Here is a 16,726-nt window from a genome sequence, read left to right on the forward strand (position 1 = left end):
AGGGGGGGGGGGGGATCACACGGTGCTAGGTCAGGTGAGTAGGACGGTTGCTCCGGTGCGGCGATATTCTTCTTGGACAGGAACTGCGGGATGCTCAGGGCATTGCGAGGAGGTGTGTTGTCAAGGTGAAGCAGCCACGAGTTGTCCTGCCACAATTCACTCACATCTCCACATGAACGAAATCAAACACCACAGGATCTATTTGTTGACGTGCTGGTTGATCACCTGGCCCATTATGAAGGGGAAAAGTCATAATCTGTAGTTTGAAATAAATATTTTGTGACAAAACGCATAGGAATTTATAATGGAGCATAATATGGAATAATGTGCATATTGTAATGTAATAAATGTTCACTTCATGATGTAATAATGCCACATTTTGAGTGCACACTCATGCTGCTTTTATGAAATCATAACCATGTTAGATAAGAAAAAAAAAAATGGACCGGGTAAATGAGAACACAGGGTGGCAATATCATGACGTGCTAAAGGCTAAGGCGCGGCATTTGGAGAAAATTAAAGAACTAAAAGGACTCGACCTGTAACACCCCCACCGCTGGAATCCATTCGCTGCCATCCGAATGCCAAACTTTCTTTAATTTGTCAAGTTAATGGTTCAACCCACTTGACACATCACGTTGATACCGCAGATAGTCAAGACTGTAGACAATAGAAGGGAACGCTAAGATCTTTTTTGTTTTTAATTGGCATTATCACTTTTTGGAAAAGTATGTTTTGTTGACATTATTTGCAAGAAAATATGAGTCTGGATGCGCAGAGGAAAAAAGTGTGAGAAAGTTTGGGATGTGTCAAAAAAATAAATAAATACACCGTGGTGGTTACAGCAAGACATTAGAGAGACAGAGGGCACGGGGAGTGGGAAGCACCCATGCTTGTAATGTTCCAACCTTGACACAGTCACTCTATGAATGTGTGTGTGTTTATGTGTGTTTGTGTGTGTTTATGTGTGTTATGTGAGACGGTGGTGAGAGGTCGATGGGTGTGGGACTTAATGACGGCGTTAAGCTTGAGACATAGGGCTATAATTCCTTTAGAATAATGTAGTCTCATGCACACTCATAGGCATGCACCCAAAAACACACACACACAAACAATAAATAATGGCAATGATATAATGAACCATTAATGTGTACTTAAAAAATATACATCTCAAAATGGACTTTTGTTACTGCTAATAATAAACAGTACACACACTGCTTATGTAATATGAGTAAATAGGACGGGTGTCAAACTCAAGCACTATACAGTATATTATCCTCATTACATAATTGCATTTTTTATTTGATAGTAATTTTAGCTACAAACTAAAAGAACAAGATATTCAAAATACAAATACATATTTATATACAACAGATATTACTACACAAGAATTATGTATAAATGATACATATGTATGTACTGTATTGTACAGTATATGTATGTATGTATGCACAGTACATTGGATTTTTTTCAATGAAATAAATGTGCCCTGACTCAAAAAAGTTTGAAAAACACTATGTATATGTATAGTAAGAAGCAGAGCTGGACACTTGACCCTTTTTTTGCTCGTCCGGCCATGACCCTGCACCCTTGACCTGGGTACCCTTCCGGCCGCGACCCCCCGGCCATATTCATAAACATTGTCGGCCCCCGCCCCGTTACGACACCCCCCCCCCCCAAAAAAAAACAGCATGATGCGGGAGAGATGCTAACGGAGAGATGCTTATTTAAAGACAATTAGCTGGCTAACTTACCATTCAAACCCGCTGTGGACACGCTTCAAACGCGCCACTTACTCACGGACTTATCCAGCTGCGTGTACTTACTTCCATTGCGAGCCCTGGGGTTGGTTTGGTCATATTGTATAATTATTTGAGTCCAACAGACAACAAGTCTGCAAGCATTCAACAAGTTACTTATTTTCCAAACTTCCCCTCCTTCACACTTCCCGGCCTTCAAAATAAAAGCATACCAGCAAACCACTACACAGCAGTTTTGCTACGGCGTATTTCCGGAAGTCGGAAAGTGCATGATGTGCCATACTTGAGCTCTATCTATCTATGATCCTCCATCCATCCATCCATCCATCCATCCATCCATCCATCCATCCATCCATCCATCTATCTATCTATCTATCTATCTATCTATCTATCTATCTATCTATCTATCTATCTATCTATCTATCTATCTATCTTTTTTTACCATCAGTATTACCATCCAAATGTGGCCAGTATTTTTTTCCCCCAATTTTATCAGCAGCTAATAAAAAAGGCAGTTAAACGAGGAATTAATGATAACACATTAGAGGCATTTGCCTTTAATCTCTTTAGGATGGTTGTGAACGTTGAACTGAGTATATGAAAGCGAAGCTCTCAAAGCCTTATCTTTCCTTTTTACAGTGTTTTATTTTTTCACTGACGATTCACAACTTTTTTACTGGAACAGCACGAACGCACACACGTCTCTTATGTAATGGGAACATGTAGGGCAGGCGTATCCAACTCATTTTAATCCAGTGTCACTTCAGAACTATGGTTGTCCTCATGTGGCAGGCAAGTAGTTAAAGCATATAATGCATATCACCGTTATATAATTACATAACTGCCGCATTATTACATCTTTAGACTAAATTTAGCCATCCATAAACAACTAGCTTTAAAAGGAAAACTCCATGCAGAAATAACAAGGCAGTGTATATAAAATTCAAATTAATGGAACATTTTGAATGTGCGTCAGTGAATATCTGCATATTGGTTAAAAAAAATACATATAAATCAAGCTGATTATCAGAAGAAAAAAATCTTCATCTGTCCAGATAAAGCATTTAAGAGAGTAATTTTCTAACCATCAGAACATTTTATCTAGACATGCATCAGTATTATCAGTGCTTTATCAGCAGTCGATGAAAAAGCGAGATAACCTCCTCAGACGCTGTGTCACCACCTTTTCCATTTGGCTCACAAATGGTAGGCCTAGCAACAAAAAAAAATGCACTTTAAGTTAAGTCTCGTTTCTTTCAGTCCACACCTGCTCAACACTGCGTTAAGTCACTTCCTTGCAAAAAAAAAAAAAAAAAAAAAAAAGAGTTGAGATTAGAAGTAGTTGTACGTCATTAGGTAGAGTAGAGAGAGGGTAAAAATCCCAAGTCTCCCTTGGCGACCTAGAACCACCTTGCACCGCTGCATTAGTTTCCTTGCCCACCTTGGAACAAAACAAAATGTTCTTCAAAACTTTGCAACGAGGCTGTCATCAAAAGCACTCAAGTGATTTTAATTCCTCTCAACATGCAACGACTGTGACCACAAGACTGCTTGTCAACGTCACATTAAAATCAATCCAGATGGAGGCTCCTAAGCAGCGTAAGCAAGAGCTTCTCCTTTCATTGTTAAAATGGTTTCAATGCATCAGAAAGAGAAAGTCATGAGGAAAACATCTATTTCTCGGTTACTTGTCATAAAGGAAGCATTAATGCAGAGCATTCAATTGTTAGATAGTTAGCTTTACCACACTGATGGCCTTCACAGGACAACAATGCCCAAAACAACAAATTACAAATTCAATTTTCATTTTATTAAGCCAAACCACTTATGTAATCAAACTATACGGTAAATGTCCTTTTGAATCACAAGAACTACATCAAACAGAAAATGTCAGTTGCCAACAAAACACACCTTCCAGAATGACATGGTAGCATTGCTATAACTAATGATACCAGACACAGCCCAATAATTGTTAAGAGCAGCGCCTGAAGACCAATCAAAGTAGATCAACCACACCTTTCAGGAAAACGGGATTTAACTAGAAACCTAAGTCACAGCGAGAGGACCAATACATTCTGACAGGTTGCGTCAACACAAGTTTAAAACGTCTTTAAATGCTCTCTCCCTATAGTAGCACAAAGCACTTGTTGTTTCCTCCCATTTTTAAGCTTCACCAAGTAGAGGTCTGGTTAAAAACAAACAAAAAGACTGGGATTTATTTTTTAGATATACCAAAGCATAAATACTGTCGCGCTTTAGCCACACTAGGAAAATTATTTTCATGACCGCCATAGATCCTGCGTGGCGTGTGGTGCATCTCTGTGCAGAGGCGGGTTAGACCCGTGATGGTAATTTCAGATGGTAATGTACAGGCCGGCGGGCCTGCGATAGGGAGGGCGGTACTTCTGTGGGAGTGGTCACAGCTGACTTAAATCAAGGCCAATCAAAGTTATTCCCCTTTAATTAAATGTGATGCTATAGGCCCAATCCCAATACCCACACTTGCACCCTTGTGCCCCTCATTTGCGCGTTCCCAACAAGGGTACCTAGGATTCTTCGAAGTAATCTGTCGTCCCGCCCCCTTTGTGCCCTTGTTCCGCACTTTGGCTGAGCCCGCATCCATGGCCCCTAAACTTAAGCATATTACCCACAATCTCACTGCGAATTTGACCAAAATAGCGGGAAAACTGATGGCATTCGATAGAAATCCTGTACCTGTGCCGAAAAAAGCCTCTTCAAGTATAAATATCAAATTATTACCAAGTTTATCATTTGTATATGTGTACCTTAATCGATGTTTTATAGTCACTGTTTACCCGTTACCGTTCACCTACGGATTTTGTCCTAGTTTAGCTGCCGTACTTAGCAACCTTCTGCGCATGCGCCGCATATCGTGCCGGAGCTGCAAATAGTCCAAATAATGGATCCATAGCTTCCATCGACTGGAAGACGGAGCCCGAGTTTTACTTTACTACTACATTACTGAAGTTTTGATATAATTTTAAACTGCAAAATTGCCAAAACAACCCGTGCCGCCATGCTCGCTGACGCAGGGGCGTAAATCGGTGACGTCACACGCAGTGTACCAGTTCTGCAATTTTTATACACTTGTGGCCTGCGCCCTTGAACCCTTTGTGCACTTCAGCAAAGACTGTAGGGTGCAAGTGTGGGTATTGCGATTGGGCCATAGTTGCATACATGTCTCGACATGGCGGCATGAAGTGGACACTTGGAGACCAGAACTAGAGAAGCCAAGATCATTTCTGACATGTAATCATTTAACACCGGATTTAAGTGCCTGGATTATCCAGTACGCTTGTTACGAAAGTCGAGCTGAAACCAGGTTCAATTGGAGCGTACGCAATAGCGCTCAACAGAGCCATGAACCGGAAATGAATTATGTACCCTTACGGCCTACGTCAGCCGGGAGAACTGGTTTATAAGATTAAGTATATTAGTATTGTATGAAATATTTATAATATCAGTATACTTATATTCTTATAAGAATATATGTATTCTCTATTCTTGTAATTCTTTTTCACAATGCAGTCCTGAGTTTTGATTTTGACTTTTGAGGTCTGCACCATACATGTTCTCAAAATTACATTTCATATATATATATTTTTTTAAATGATTTTGTTTTGCTAAAAGACAAACTGAAATGTGTATTTGTTTGAAACGTTTCAAGAAAAGAAAACTTGGTTTGGTACAATGTGAATTTAAGAAACAAACTGATTATACAAAAAAGAAAATCAATTGTTAATTTGTTATATTGTCATATTTTTATTGTTGGTCTTTGAGAGTAACCAGCAAAAATTGCTCCACAAAATTAGAAAGTTGCTCCTCAAATGAGGTCATCGATTAGCAAAACTGTTGCACAAAGGAAAACGTTATTTCAAGCTTTCCTTACTATCATGTAAATGATTCATGAGGGCTATACACTAATGTGTTTGCAAATATATATATTTTTAGAAATGTCAATTATTTTAAGCGATGAATGATGAAGTACATGACCACTCATGAAATTTGCACCAAACACATGACTAACCTTCTTAGTAGTGGATGACCATCCAGAATACATCTTTCGGTTTTAACCACCAGTACTAGCATCAAGCTTTGCACAACAGTTTCCGACTCACTCGAAGAAAATGTCAAACAAATTGAAAACGGACGAGGTTTTTTTTTTGGCAACCAACAATTGATTGTGAAACATTGAGCAACAACTGACTGGAACGCTGAGAAAAGATTAAAGATGAAATTCATGGACAGAAGAGCGATGATGCAGCAATGTCGTCAAGGCAAATTAAAAAGACCCAGAAAACTGATGTCATCCCATAAAGCCTACGCTGATGTACTGTATGTTATGTACTAACTAGTGTTCCAATCTACGTTGATCTATCATTAAATACCCTTCAATCCATTTTCAGTGGTGAGCTGGAGCCGCAGCTGACTTTGGCCGAGAGGTGAAGTAACACTCTGCCTGTAGATTGGTCCCCAACCAATTCACATTCACATCCATGGACAATTTAGAGTCTTCAATGCAACTAGCATGCATTTTTTGGTATGTGGGAGGAAGTATCTGTAGAAAAACCCAAACAAGCGGAGGGAGAACAGGCAAACTCGAAACAGAAAGGCCTGGACTGACCTTTGAACCCAGAACCTCATTGCATTGCTGTAGACAGCAGACGTGCTGAGGACGAGGCCACTGTTCTGCCCACTATACAGTATTATTCTTACTATTATACTATACAGTGTACCGGTACCCAGACTTTTTTTATTACGTTCCAAGGCCCACCGCAATAGGTAAATTTATGCAAAGTAGAGATTGACTTTTTTGTAGGCGGGGTGGATTTACACCTCAATTATGGCATTACAAGCGATGCCCCCCACCCCCTCCCCACCCCAGTTCTTCTTTTAAAAACAAAGAAGCAACTTCCGCAGAATTATGGAAGTAGACGACGACCGTAGTCATGGCAACTAACTTTCATTTTGCACAACAACTCAGATTTAAAAGGCACATAAATCCACCAGGATTGTACCTTGGTTTACAATGTGACATGATTAAGGTAAGCCGTTATAAGATAAAAAGAAAAACTTTAACAAATTTATTATCCGACATTTGGTCTTCCTCACCCACTGCTGGGGTGCAGATTGCCCTCCGCTCACATTAACTGATAAAAGTAGCACCTGTCTACTTTCCTTGTACTGCCTGCGCTGGGCTCTGCAATTTTAGGGCACTCCGAACGGCACATTTGAACAACGTTCTGAGTTTCCGAATGGGCTGAGCATATTTCTGAACGCATCCATAATGAGTGAATGAGGATTTTGGGCTCCACGAACTCAAGGGCGCATTTGGAAATACACTCCGAGCGCCTAGTGCCGGTGTGCGCTCTAGGTGCTCCAACTGTGACACTGTGCGTCAGGCAGTCCAGATGGAAACAGCTCAAGCACAAGCTGCTGATTGGTTAAGAAGATAGGCTGCGTTCAGAAATTAATGAAGACAGTGCGCACCCACCAAATTTACATTTCTTGACAGGTCCAACTTAAACGAAAACGTGCAAAATAGCGAGGTAAAACTGCTAAAGATTACGTCATGGATGAAAACCCGCGATTGAGTGAATAACCGAACGGCGAAGTAGCGAGGCAACAACTGTATTACAATATACAGTATTTGTTTCTTTGGCATGTGTCAATCTCCATAGTACCAGCGATGGGAGAACATGCAAATTCCACAGAGGCCTGGGTCGAGTTTCAAACCGAGACAGTCACAAGTGTGAGGAAAATGTGGCAACATTCAAGACCGCCCTCCAAAAAGCACAGAATACCATCTTTTTATTTCCAACATTCTCGCTTTATGAAGCGATTTTTTTTCCGGAGCGACGGTTGCAAATGCTCTTTCATTTCTTTACTGCTCAGAGCCATCCGGGGACACATTTTCCCGGCTGGTGATTGCTATTATATGCTGTGATGTATGAACAGCATTCGTTTATTTAATTGGTATAACATTCCTGCATCTGTTTAATTACCTTTTACATTCAAATGTGCAAATTGGGTACGTTTCTTGTGTAATGTAAAAATTCCACAGTGACAGAATACACAACTGCAGACAATGTAATGTTATGTAACTTCAAATTTCCTCTGCCCTACTCTTGACCTGACTACAAAGGCCTTTTGACACATCAAGTATTTGGGGGTGAGGCCTTCATCACAAAGATATACCTTAGTGATGAATGTAGTCAGCAAATATTATATACAGTATCATCCAGCAACATTTTTCCTTTAAGTGTTTAGCAAGTACTCCACCTTTTTCTTATGAAATGCATGCAAATAGACCAATAATACGAGGTTCAAATGGCAGTTCAAGCCGATGACCTTCTCTTCACAGGGGCGTGTACACTGGTTATTTTACGCGTGGTACTGTCTCCCTGTGGCCAAATGAGTAACTGCAAGGCTCCAGGACACGTTCTACAATGTCTCCAAAATGAATACAAACAGAAAATAAAACTACATGCTTGTATGAATCCAATTAATAAAACCAGAGAGAGAGAAAAAAATATTCAGAATCTGTAATTGTACTAAATAGAATGTGCTGGAATTCAACTAGAGTCTAAAAGTCAAATATGACAATATTACAAGTGATAATTACAGAGGTCTTGTTAAAACAGGTAGTGTGAGTTTTGGATAGGCTGAAAAATTGCAGAATAAGTACAATACAATACAATACAATTTTATTTATATAGCGCATTTCATAACAGCTGGCGATGTAACAAAGCACTTTCCAAATAAATATAATAATAATAAAATAATAAACAATAAAAGGCCATAATACACAAGTGTTGATCAATAAATTAACATAAAAAAATATATACAATTGACACCGAAAATAGCCGAAAACAGATACTCTAGTGTTTGTTTTTGGCTTTGGGTTTCACCTGTGAAAACTGCATTTGCTGTTAAGCAAACATGAAGTCAAGAGAGCTGTCTATGGGAGAGAAGCAAACAATTTTGACAAGGAGAGAAGATGGCAAATTGAACAGAGCTATTGCACGAAAATTGGGTATAGTCAAATCAACAATTTCAAACAGGGCGTCCAAGGGTATCAACAGCAGTTGAGTTCTGAGAGCTTTGAACAAGCACCTAAAGACAGTGCTCCTAAAGAGCGCCTCTTTCGCCCTCTAGTGGTGGAAATAATGAACCATTCCCTTGTTTTTCAAGAGCATGGCCTTTTATTACATCTATCTTTCAGGATCACAGATCTTCATTTCGTCTGGTGCGTTCAGTCCCACTTGTTTTCCACAAATAGATAGCCCTGGAAATACCCATGACAAGAATCAGGATAAGGCATCTTAACAGAGAAACACATTCAATGGAGAAGTGCGGATAACCATTGTATATGTATATGTACACACACATACACACAATTACTTGTTCATTTGCAATAGTACGCAAATGATAACCTCATCTTACCCCAAGGAGAGGATGAGGAGGAGCAGCAAAGATGTAAAGCAGATGGCGATGAGCACGCGTGGTGGGAGGGGCTGAGCGGGGCGAGCATGTAACCTGCCTCCAGGGAGCAGAGACAACTCAAATACGTCCTGCAGCTCGGAATGGCCCGTCACGATGTGGGGGGTCACTTGGGGAAAGGAAACAGTCAAACGTGGAACACAAAGAGATGAAGTGTAACTCGCCTGCATCAAAGGATTATTGGGAACATTGCACGCTAGTCGAAAAGAATAGGCATCGATACATAACGATTTACCAGTGTGATTATTGTTGTACTTGTTGCTTATAACCACCTTTTTTACCCCATGGCCCTCACCTATGTGCTTTTATTGGCTCTAAACACTAACAACCTGCTACTTAGATATATAGTCAAATTTTATTAACTGGGCAGTAAGGGTTGAATGACGACTTTTTTTTTTTTAAATAGTCGATTATAATGTGATGAAAGTTGATTAATCCATGACAGAAATTTACAAAATATTCAGCACAGTAAAAGCGGTCCAAAACTATATTTGTGCCACTGACTGGTTTTACGTAACGACATATTACGCAAAAATATTTCCATACACTTGTAGCGTTGTACGGCTGCATGTCGTACAAGGGCGTTGTGATGTTGGTGTTGTATGATGAAGTTCTCATTAAGACAGTAGTAGACGAAGTTCGCAATGCTAACCACTATTCTTATCCACAACCAGCTATTTTCATACTCCCTGACCCGCGTGAACGTATGAAGACGTGGCCTTGTCGGTCGGACATTTTGCTACTCCACTGAAGCATTACAATCCGACGATGAAAGCAGAGTTGAAAGTCTTCTGTAAACTGGCCAATGTGTAGACGAGATGCCAAAAACACGTGTTAGTTCACTTCCAAGATTTAAAGGGCATTGACTAATTGGTTCAACAAACGTGAAAGTGTGAAATTAAACAAGCAATCAAGCCATTTGTGGCTGCTTATTTGCCTAACAACCGCCCTGACCCCGGGTTTCTCCGCCCATGACATGATTCAGCTAGGCCGTCCGGGTTCAGAGTCACTTTCAAGTGACTGCCAAACGACACTGTCTGAAACATTATAATGCAGAGGTACAATCACGCAGAAACACCGACATCCCTCACAGATGTGACGTCCCTGCTATCATGTAAAAGCTAAAAGGTAAGCATAGCTGCTTTGGGTTTTCTACTGTGCATATAGGAAGCCAAAGAAATGAAAGAATTGGATTTTCAACAAATAATTATACAATATTTCATGTCATGTATTTGTCCTACCTGTGAGATAGTAGTAAATTCTGACAATCGATATCTCAGCCGAGTAAATCTCACACTGGTAGGTGCCCTGGTGGTGCGTCTTGGTGGATGAGATGGAGTAGACGTTGTCCGTCCCAACTGTTACTTCTTCAAACAGATCCACCTGCTGAGTTGACATCTAACAAACAGCAGAACATTCTTTAATCTGACAACATAGTTTTTCCACTACTCTGCAAATGTGAGTTAAAAAAAAATCCATTCACAACCACGGGAGATTAAGAGACTTAAATGAATGTAATATGCATGATTCTGGAATGTGTGAGGAAGCCGGACTATCCAGAGAAAACCCAGATAAGCACGGGGAGAACATGCAAACTCCACACAGGAAGACCTGAGCCAAGATTCGATCGGAGAACCTCAACAATGAGGACGACTACGACTAGCGATTCAATTGCCTAATTAATATGCACAAATTCATATAAGGTAATTCCTGTAGTGGGGTACTGGCCATATATTAGGGGTGTAACAAAAAACACAATTTGATTCGGAAAATTGGTTTTGATTCAAAAGATGCTAATTCATGGAATCAAATCGATTTGTTCCGCTTTAACATATATTGAGAGACATATCGAATCATCTTTTATTGGAGAGCCATATCTTTGAAAGGATATGTCACATTTACAGTTAATGACAAGTTCATCCATATGTAAAATGACAACGCAAAACTCAGTGAATCATACGCTCTCAGAGCCGTACCATATCGAATCGAATCGCAACCCGACTGAATCGAACCAAAACTAATATATATATATATATATATATATATATATATATATATATATATATATATATATATATATATATATATATATATATATATATATATATAAAGAAAAGAAAGGTTGCGTTAAACATACCATCGCTCTGCAACAGGTCAGAACTCAACTGGCTACATTGTTGTTGTTTTTTTAAGTACTATATTCATTTCTATATTAATTTTGGTCTGTTAGAAAAAAATGTTTGATTAAAAGGTTTGGATAATACATGGTTGGATGGATGAATAAAAGGTTATCCGAACAAAATTCTTGCTATGTTGCTAAATCTAAATCTAAGTATTTTCTATTGGAGGAGGGGGAATTTTTAGCATTCTAGAACAGGTTGTGTTAACCTTAAACGGTTCCACTCTTATCATCTTCTCAGAAGAAACTAAAGCAGCTTTTTGGAACCAAGATTTGAATTTTGCTCCTTAACTGACACCACCGGTGTTCTGACAAGTCAACTTCAGCAAGTCTGAGAAAGAGACAGCGGAGATTAAACCTACTTGCTGCGCAAACTTCCAGATCTTCACAATCTTGGTATCTTGGGGTAATTCAAATGACACACTGCACAACATTTGGATTGGGTTGTTCTCGTCCACTGTTCTGTTTTCAACTGAAACAAAAAGCACACACAAGCTGTACATAAGATTCCCCCGGGTCACCTCTTGCGGACTTAACCCTCCTTAAAGAGGAAGTCGACCCAAAACATGTTTTTTTAAGAATATGTTCTATGCAAACCCACTGGTTGAAACAAGGCATTCTGATAAATACTGCGTTTGTGGACTAAGAGTCAATCCACTCGTTTTTAACCATCTCTGGGAGCGGCCATTTTGTCACTTCTGTCCACTGAAAATGACATCACAACTCTGATAAAGAAAACAGGTCAGCCGTGATTGGTTGTTACCTGAGCCCTGGGTAGCTGTGATGTCATTTTCAGTCGACAGAAATGACAAAATGGCCGCCCCGAGATGGCCAAAAACGGGTGGATTTTGCTGCTCATATTCCACAATTGCAATATTAATCAGAATGCTGTGTTTCAACTAGGGGTCCTGCTGGCAACATATTCTTGAAAAATATATGTTTGGGTTGATTTGCCCTTTAATGATTCCACTTAAGCCGAGTCTCTGAGGAGAAAAGTCCAACTGAGCATTAGCCGTGCTGTATGGGGTTGACATGATATCATAGTGTGTGGGAGCCAACTGTCACCTTGCATAAAGAAGCCAAGGGCTTAAAGTGAAACCTTGTGCAAATAATATAATGCGTGGAAATAAAACCTCGCCTCAAGTCGCTTTCTCCAAATCCCGACTTGGTACTAAGAGCATTTCAAGGATCAAAAGCGGAGAGTTTCCAGGAACAAGGATGCTTGGGAGGGTGAAATCAGACTTATGTAAGGATGTGTCAAGTGTGGATTGCCACTTTTTTTTTTCTCACCTGGGCAGTCAAGAGGAAAATTGCAGGATTCGGTTTTGCATTTTACACAGTCGTAATGGCCATCTGCAGTCTGAAACCCTGCTCGATGCATTGAAACGTTCCATTCTAAACGTTATCAGGAGGCCTTGTGCAAAGTGACGGTTTTAAGAGGATGTAAGGCACTAACCGCATGGGGGGATGCATCTAGTGGCTGGAACAAAAAAACAGAGGTTACTGTGATTAAAACTGGACATTATTTGATGTTGCCACTCACATGTTGCTCGACCTGACAGCTTCTTGTCTTCTCCATAGTGTGTGAAAAAAACCCAAACGTGATAACATAACTAGCCCATTACAGTGAGAGAGCAGAGATCAGAGGGAGCTATAATGACTCAATACGGGCTTCACTGTGGATGAAAAGATGAAGGGAAGGGGAGGAGACCACGTCTCACCTCGAGGCAGTTCGGAGGCTTCAGCGATGAAATTGTCTGCTGCTGTCTGCAGCTTGCTCTCATACACGTTTTCTGATAGGACGGGAGAAAAGAGGAGGAAGACGCACGCGCTTTTCGCTCAACATTTCAAGCTGCGGGGCGTCATTTTGAAACTTGAACATCTCAATTTCAGAGCTAACATAATTCACATGCCTAGAATGTCATTTAGGAGTAAAACTCATTCAAGAATAAGGCTTAACATTCATTCAATGACAAAAATGCCAATGAGCACTGAGTGTCAAAATTTTCATTAGAATCCGTGTTAAAATGTCATTTAGGAGTAATGATTAAATGGTATTTAGAAATGATGCTGGAAACTCATTTTGGAGTGATGTAATTCCGTCTTGATGACAAAATGTTAATAAGGATTGATGCTCAAATGTTAAATTAAGAGCAGTTTTCATAGGTAATTAATTCCACAGGATGATAAAATGCCAATTTAAAGTACTGCTATAATGACAAATTGACAGTAATGTTAAAATGTAATTCAGCAGCTGCACTCAAGTGTCATTTAGGAGCTATGTTAAATCAAGTATGTTACCTAGGAATAAAGTAGAATGTAATATGCCATAAATGTTAAAATGCCATTCAGGAGTACTGTTACAATGCTATTAAAGGGGATAAAGGGAAAATAAACCCAAACTCTTTTTTAAAGAATATGTTCCCAGCAGGCCCACTAGTTGAAACACGGCATTCTGATTAATAGTGCGTTTGTGCAATATGAGTTAAGCGGCAAAATCCACTCGTTTTTTAGCCATCTCAGTGGGCGGCCATTTTGTCATTTCTGTCGATTAAAATTGACATCACAACAACCCAGGGCTCAGCGAATGACCAATCACAGCTCGCCTGTTTTCTAAAGCTGAGCCGTGGTTGGTCGTTACCCGAGCCCTGGGTAGTTGTGATGTCATTTTCAGTCGACAGAAGTGACAAAATAGCCGCCTCCAGAAATGGCTAAAAAACGAGTGGATTAACTCTTATTCCACAAACGCAACATTTACCAGAATGCTTTGTTTCAACTAGTGCGCTTGCACAGAACATATTCTTGAAAAAAATATGTTTGGGTTGTTTCTCTCTTTAAGGAGCCTTGTTCAGCAAGGTCAAATGTTATTGAGGAGCTATATTAAAAATTTGAAGCAGTCTAAAGTGTGATTTAGGAGCAATGTTAACACTTCATTTTGGAGCAGTACTGTATGACTGTTAAGAGTCTACCTACCATATTCTTGTTTTCCCCGAAAATATTTCACCAGGGGACTAATGTGCGACTTCATGATGTTCTTCAGTTGTTCCTTGTAGGCTTTCCCTGTTAACATACACACACACACACGCCCACACACACAAAGTGACGTTGTTCTTTTGTGGAAATTGTGAGCAAATAACAGTCCCCTCCAAAAATATTGGTCCAGATTGGAATTTTGCAAAGAGGTACAGCGATGAGGCACAAACGTTTTGGAACAAAATTTTATGGACTAATTAGACCAAGATTAGCCTCTACCAAAGTGACAGAAGGGCCAAAGTATGGCGAAAGTAAGGATCTGCTTATGATCCAAAAACACACAAGCTCATCTGTGAAGCATGGTGGAGGTAATGTCATGGCTTGGGCTTGCATGGCTGCCTCTGAAACGGGCGCATTAGTCTTTATTGGTGATGTAACTCATGATGGAAGCAGCAGAATGAATTCTGAAGTCAACAAAACCATTTTGTCTGGCAATTTGCATCCAAACTAATCGGGAGAAGCTTTGTGATGCGACATGACAATGGCCCAAAACACACAACCAACACAACAAAGGATTTCATCAGGGGGATAAAAGTGGAAGGTTTTAGACTGGCCAAGTGAATCATCAGAACTTAACCTAATACAGCATGCATTTCATCTCCTAAAGAGGAGACTGAAGGGAGAAACCCCCAGATACAAAAAAGAACTGGAAGAGGTTACAGTAAAGGCCTGGAAAAGCATTTTAAATGAAGAATGCAACAGTCTGATCAAGTCAAATGTTATTCATTTTAAGTTAATTTAATAATGTCTGTACCAATACTACCCTTGTGAGGATAAGCGGTATGGATAATGGATGGATGGATGGATGTTCCAATACTTTTGCTCACTTAAAATGTAGGTGGCTTCAAACAAATGCTGCTCTGTCCTGAGTTGGTTAACGCATCACAACAAACCTACGTCCCAGCAAGTGTGCGAGATCATTAGGATCGCTGCGGGAAATGTTCAAATCTCGGTTAATTTGTCAGAAAAAAAATATTTACAAATTACAAATATATTTTTGTTAATCTATGCACTTCCATTAGATGGCAGAAGGTAGCCTGTGTAGACACACCTGTTGTCATTCAAACAATATAAAATGAGTACGTAAGTCACTTTGTAAATTGAGGCAAAATCATCATTTCAGTATTATTTTACTTTCGTACCATTTTGTTAGGTGGTGTGTAGGATGATTTTTCCTTCGCAAAATGGGTTCCTTGGCGCGATAAACTTTGGGAAACATTCGTCTATGACAAATACAATGCACACATTTTGAGCTGTTCTTGATACGCAAAAATGTGACAGTCACAATTACGATTCACATTCTAACAGTTTTTCAAAAATATACTGTATATAAAACAATTACAAATACAATTGCTTTGCATTTCTTCCTAAACTGGTGGACTGATTTTTTTTTTACGCATTTAATAAATTAAAGGTGAAGAATGGCAAATATCCTTTGCAGCCGCCGTTTGATTTGAATTTGAATAAAAGAAAAAAACAATTTCGCCAGATCTGCACGTGAAAGTGTTCCCGAAGTAACCCATACCGACTCTGGCAGCCTTGATCATTTTTATGTTGTCGTTGAACAGACGGTCAAGGGTTTTGAAGCATGTGTCCACGCTGTTCACACCGAAATTATTCGTCCTGTAGCCTGAACACAGGTCCGAAGATTCCTGCAAACTCACGAAGCAGCGAAAGCAGCCCAAAGACGGCCTGAAAACGCCACACAACACACCTAGAAATAAAAAGCTCAAAGCGAGTGTGCACATTTTACAAATATGTTGTTGTGAATAAAACTCTGATCATATTCAGCAAAAACGAGCCTTCTACGTACGCAACTCCCAGTGTGGCGTCACTAATTCGTCAAGGTTGGAGCAACTGTGTGCACTCGTCAGCTTTGTCCTTTGTGATGAATCTTACGTCACTAATACGACTTGTCAAATATTTCTTGTAGAATTTGATCTATACATAAATATTTTTAAAAGAACAATTTGCATGATGCAACATATAGTGATTTCTCAACAATAGACTTGAAAAGGAGTCCACTGTGCCATATACTATTTGCACCCTTTAGATTTTAAAAAATGATTTACAAGACGGTATAGTACTGCTGTTTCTACCATTCGTCACATAGTAATTGTACGTTTCTACGTTCATAAGCTTCAATAAAATTTTAAAACGAGTACGTAGTAGCTATCCTGGATGTCACGTGACAACAGTGTTACCATGTCAGACCGTTGTTCCATGAAAG

General features: G+C 39.7%; 1 protein-coding gene across 1 annotated transcript; it reads right to left on the bottom strand.

Moving 5' to 3' along the window:
• Positions 1-2,877: 2,877 nt before the first annotated feature.
• On the bottom strand, positions 2,878-16,726 carry spaca6 (sperm acrosome associated 6). The gene is made up of 10 exons (XM_086037783.1): positions 16,022-16,726; positions 14,437-14,523; positions 13,185-13,256; positions 12,920-12,943; positions 12,754-12,831; positions 11,826-11,935; positions 10,526-10,682; positions 9,228-9,393; positions 9,080-9,105; positions 2,878-2,972 (listed from the first exon to the last, which is right to left on the bottom strand). Exons 1-10 carry the CDS (start codon positions 16,242-16,244, stop codon positions 2,893-2,895), a joined length of 1,023 nt encoding a protein of 340 aa, XP_085893909.1. The 5' UTR covers positions 16,245-16,726; the 3' UTR covers positions 2,878-2,892.

This window comes from Filicampus tigris, chromosome 8 (assembly GCF_054856515.1).
Source record: "Filicampus tigris isolate MCC_2025a chromosome 8, RoL_Ftig_1.0, whole genome shotgun sequence".
Lineage (NCBI taxonomy): Eukaryota > Metazoa > Chordata > Actinopteri > Syngnathiformes > Syngnathidae > Filicampus > Filicampus tigris.

What these genes read in the sequence shown, in the direction of transcription:
- spaca6 (XM_086037783.1), bottom strand. Translation starts at nt 16,244, where the DNA reads ATGTGCACACTCGCTTTGAGCTTTTTATTTCTAGGTGTGTTGTGTGGC. An exon ending in GATCAAGGCTGCCAGAGTCG is followed by an intron (nt 14,524 to 16,021) that starts GTATGGGTTACT and finishes GTATGTTAACAG; the next exon opens with GGAAAGCCTACAAGGAACAA. An exon ending in CTCCTCATCCTCTCCTTGGG is followed by an intron (nt 9,106 to 9,227) that starts GTAAGATGAGGT and finishes TTCTCTGTTAAG; the next exon opens with ATGCCTTATCCTGATTCTTG.